The sequence below is a fragment of the Muscardinus avellanarius genome (assembly GCF_963383645.1).
Source record: "Muscardinus avellanarius genome assembly, chromosome: 1".
In the NCBI taxonomy this organism is placed as follows: Eukaryota; Metazoa; Chordata; class Mammalia; order Rodentia; family Gliridae; genus Muscardinus; species Muscardinus avellanarius.
In genome coordinates this window covers 193,186,974-193,191,962 of record NC_137786.1, presented here as the reverse complement: position 1 = coordinate 193,191,962, position 4,989 = coordinate 193,186,974, and the positions used below count along the sequence as shown (strand labels likewise).

The 4,989-nt window shown below is 41.7% G+C and overlaps 1 protein-coding gene across 1 annotated transcript in view; it reads left to right on the top strand.

Moving 5' to 3' along the window:
- Positions 1-1,584: 1,584 nt before the first annotated feature.
- TPH1 (tryptophan hydroxylase 1) overlaps positions 1,585-4,989 on the top strand; it is a gene marked incomplete at both ends in the record, with an annotated part of 23,922 nt that continues 20,517 nt past the window's right edge. The window contains 2 exons of the mRNA XM_080705630.1: positions 1,585-1,695; positions 2,432-2,615. Coding sequence (XP_080561756.1) covers positions 1,585-1,695; positions 2,432-2,615 — 295 coding nt within the window. The remainder of the gene's footprint in view (positions 1,696-2,431; positions 2,616-4,989) is intronic.

Below are 4,989 nucleotides of genomic sequence, written 5' to 3'. Positions count from 1 at the left end.
AGACACCAGAACAACAAATCTGGTCCTTGCCATCCTAGGTCATCTGTGCTCTCAGTTATAGTGCTTTTCCTCCACATTGGCCCTTCTTTCCCCACCAGACTTTCAGTTTCCCCTTCTCGAAGGTGGGGTTGGTGCCTTAATCAATCTTTCATTCATTTATGAATTCTCTGGCATCTCTACTGACTATTATTTACCAGGGCTGTGTTAGTTATTGGGGTAACAAATGGTGAGCAAAACAATGTGATCCCTGTCCCCCATATCTCACATTCAAGTCTCACTGGAGAGACAGATGCAATCAAATCCTCACGAACACAGTGTTATGAAAGTGACTGTGACTGTAGTTGTGGACGGGAGGTATATGGTGCTGTGACAACCAACACTGAGGGGAGTTGACCTGGCAGGGCAGGGAAGGTTTCCATGAGGTCATCATTGTATCTGCTTTGAGTATGGGGACACAGACCTGGATCAGTTAGTGAGAGCAGATAACAGGCAGTGAACTCAGTTATATAATTTTAAGTTGTTACAAGTGAATGCATTCGAACAACAACATGAAACTCAGCAATTATAAAGTCTTGATAATTAAAAGGAAACCAAGAATATATCTTCAGTGTGCTGTTTTCATTTATCAACCCATATTTTATTATCAAGTGTGAATAGCTTAAAAGTCACCAATACAAAGTTATCACACCCTGTTTTTATCCTTTACAACATTCTCACCTCCCCCAGACACACACAGGTAGATTTACAATCATTTAGCACTTGTAAGCCAGTACTGAGCAGGCTTCAGGGCCCATGGTAGAGGGGATTCCATAGACTGGAGGAAAAAGACACTTAAAGTGGTCTCAGAATTCTCCTAACAGTTATTCTTATAGACCACATGAATCTAGAACTGGCCCACTCTTGAGTTTGTAAAAGAAAGGGAAGTCCTTGCTCCTCCTTCTGAAGGAGCTTGCTACCTGTTAGAAGGCAAGGTAAGGCCGGGTGTGGTGGTGCACGCTTGTAATCCCAGCATTTGGGAGGCTGAGACAGGAGGATCAGGGTTCAAAGACAGCCTCAGCTACTTAGTGAGGCTCTTTGCAACTCAGTGAGACTCTTTCAAAAATAAAGAATAAAAATAGGGCTGGGGGTGTAGCTCAGAGGTAGAATGAAAAAAAGAAGGGAAGGTATAGAGAAATAAAACATTTGGGAAGCCATTTAAGACCCAGGAGAAGGAAGGACTAAAATTGTAGGCTTTCCCAGAGTAAGAGTACTCAGTATCAGACCATAATGATCAAAAAGACTGCAGGAAACCAGTGGGTTTGAGTCATGCCTAAGAGAATGACTGGGTTAGAAGAAAAGAAGAGGAGAGTACGAAGAGGCATTAGAGGCCAATTGCATTCCAAGCACTGTAGTAGGCATCGTGTTTTCTTATTTGGTCTTACTATAGTCTTGCAAAGCAAGTCTGCATATCCAGGTTTTTCGGGTGAGAAAACAGAAGTTGGAGAGGTTAAAACATTATCAAAAATTGTTGTGCTGCACAGCTCATTTTTAGCCTTTTGTCTATCTTTTCATACTTTAGTTTAAGGGAATTACTCCAAATTCATCATGATTGAAGACAATAAGGAGAGCAAAGACTTAGAAAGGGGAAGAGCAACTCTCATTTTTTCTTTAAAAAATGAAGTTGGAGGACTTATAAAGGCACTGAAAATATTTCAGGTAAGCACTCTCCATTGTTCTGTCCTAAATCCATAAAAAATGGGTCCCTAAACCAGGTACATGCCTGTAATCCCAGTACCTGGGAGGCTGAAACAACAGGAAGATCAAAGGTTCAAGGACAGCCTCAGCAGCTTAGTGAGACTTAGCAACCTAGTAAGACCCCGTTTCAAAATAAAAAATAAAAAGAGCTGGGTGTGTAGCTCAGAAGTAAAATGTCGCTGAGTTCAATCCCCAGCCCCCCCACTTTGCCCACATACACATACAAAGGAGCATTCTGGTTCAACGGGGTCCTAAGCTTGTAGCTCTCAAGTACTCTCTTCAAGCTGTTCCATTTTATTAAATGCATTTTTTGCAAAAGAAATTTTTATTTTATAAGGACTAACATTAATTTAACATTCTGAAATCTAGCTTTATTTGTGAGACTTTCCCAAAGGTCCTTTTTATCCAGGAGATAGGATGTTTTGACTCGAATTCCAATGGATTCTGACAAATCAGAATGACCTCTACTGGATGTTATTTTATTTGTTTTGAAGGTGTGATGAATTTTGAAAACTTTTATTGAAATTTACATAATATTTGATGGGGAATTTGCAACACTAAAAACAGCCCGTTTGCCCCCTTCAGCTACTATGGGCAATATAAAAGTGTGAAATTAGTGTTCAGTGGTAATGAAAGTAATCTTCTCCAAGTCTGTTTACATTTGAAGTGGTTATATGTAATCTCTACCCTCTCGCAGGAGAAGCAGGTGAACCTGTTACATATTGAGTCCCGAAAATCAAAGAGACGAAATTCAGAATTTGAGATTTTTGTTGACTGTGATATCAACAGGGAACAATTAAATGATATTTTTCATCTGCTGAAGTCTCATACAAATATTCTCTCTGTAAATCCACCAGATAATTTTACTGTGAAGGAAGATGGTAAGTTTGGAAAGTTAAAATACTGCTTAGAAGATTACATATCTGATTTGAGTCTCATATTCATCTTGAAGACATAAAAATAAAACATTCTCATTTCAAATTTTTTACATTCTGACAATGAAGGGAACACAAAAAATACAATTGCTGAAAATGATAAAGAAAAATTATGAAGCAATATTTTGTCAACGGTGAAAGAAGTGAAAAGGAAATTTTGAGTATGAGAACCAAAATGGGCTGGGCTTGGTGGCACATGCTTGTAATTCTAGCATTCAGGAGGTGAAGACTGGAGGATCGCAGCTTATGGTCAGCCTTAGCTGCTTAGTGAGGCACTTCACATCTCAGTCAGACCCTGTTTCAAAAATAAAAGGACTAAAAATAAGGCTGGGGTTGCCGGGCGTGGTGGCGTATGCTTGTAATCCCCACGCTTGGGAGGCTGAGACAGGAGGATCGCATAGGTTTGAAGCCAGCCTCAGCTACTTAGTGAGGCTCTCAGCAACTTAGTGAGACCCTGTTTCCAAATAAAATATAAAATAGGTCTGGGAGTATAGCCCGGAGGTAGAAAGCCTCTGGGTTCCACCTCCAGTACCACCAAAATAATATTAATAATAATAATAATAATAAGAAGAAGAAGAAGAAGAAGAAGAAGAAGGCTGGGATGTAGCTTGGAGGTACAGTGACTCTGGGTTCCATCCCCAATACTGCAAAAAAAAAAAAAAACCCAAAATGGTTATAAATTAATTCTCTATCAGTTTACAAATTGTCAAGCCTTCCTGCCTGCCTGCTGCTTCCTCTTTCTGTCTCTCTGTCTCTGTCTCTCTCTCTTTTTCTCTCCCTTCCTCCAACCCTCCCTCCCTTAAGGATTGAACCAAGGAGCATTGTATTTCTGAGCTACATCCCAGTCTGATTTTATTTATTTTATTTATTTATTTATTTATTTATTTATTTATTTATTTATTTGGTGGTACTGGGGTTCCTGGAAGCCCTTCTACCTCCGGGCTACACTCCCAGGCCTATTTTATATTTTTGAAACAGGGTCTCTTACGCCAGCGCGGCTGGCTTCGAACCTGCACGATCCTCCTGTCTCCGCCTCCCAAGCGTGGGGATTACAACCGTGTGCCACCACACCCGGCCTGATTTTATTTTTTAGTTTGAAACATGGTCTAAGCTGCAGAGGGCCTTACTAAGTTGCTGAGGCTAATCATGAACTTGTGATCCACCTGTCTCAGCCTGTGATCCTCCTGATCTCAGCCAAATACTGGGATTACAGGCATGCACCACCACGCCTGGCCATCAAGCATTTCTTGATTATACAAATCCCCAGTTCGTACTCACTGAGCACTTAGTAACTCTCTAGGGCTGAGCATCTAGCAGTTACTCAATAAATATTTGAATCTGTTGAGAATGTTAAGCGTTTGACAAGTGTGATGTGAAATACTTCATGTACAGCATTTCCCACCAAAAGCAAACCAGTAAGCAATAAAGTTTTCTAAGGTTTCAGATACTTAAAAATCAAAGAGGCTAAGATTTATATTTGTGGGGGGAAAAGGCTTTGTTGTTTACTTGAGGCAAAAGGCAAGTAGATTAACTTAGCCACATTTTATTATAATAATCTAAAAACAATCATCTCATTATTATCAGGGCTGGTATTCATCTATTGTGCTTGTATATCTCCTTCCTCCCCTCCTCCTCCTCCTCCTCCTCCTCCTCTTTCTCCTTCTCCTTCTTCTCCTCCTTTTCCTTCTCCTTCTCCTCCTTCTTCCTCCTCCTCCTCCCTCTTTCTTCTTCTTCTTCTTCTTCTTCTTCTTCTTCTTCTTTCTTCTTCTTCTTCTCTTTCTCTCCTCCTCCTCCTCCTCCTCCCTTCTCCTTCTTCTTCTTCTCCTTCTCCTTCTTCCTTCTCCTTCTCCCTCCTCCTCCCCCTTCTTTTTCTCCTCCTCCTCCTCCTCCTTCTCCTCCTCCTCCTCCTCCTCCCTCCTCCTCCTTCTCCTTCTTCTCCTCTTCTCCTTCTCCTCCTCCTTCTCCTCCTCCTCCTCCTTCTCCTCCTCCTCCTCCTTCTCCTCCTTCTCCTTCTCCTTCTCCTTCTTCTTCTTTTTCCTCTTCTCCTTCTCCTTCTCCTTCTCCTTCTCCTCCTTCTCCTCCTCCTCCTTCTTCTCCTTCTTCTTCTTCTTCCTCCTCCTTCTCCTTCTTCTCCTTCTTCTCCTTCTCCTCCTCCTTCTCTCCTCCTCCTCCTTCTCCTCCTCCTCCTCCTTCTCCTCCTTTTCTTTTTCTTCTTCTCCTTCTCCTTCTCCTTCTCCTTCTCCTCCTTCTCCTCCTCCTCCTCCTTCTTCTCCTTCTTCTTCTTCTTCCTTCTCCTCCTCCTCCTCCTCCTCCTCCTCCC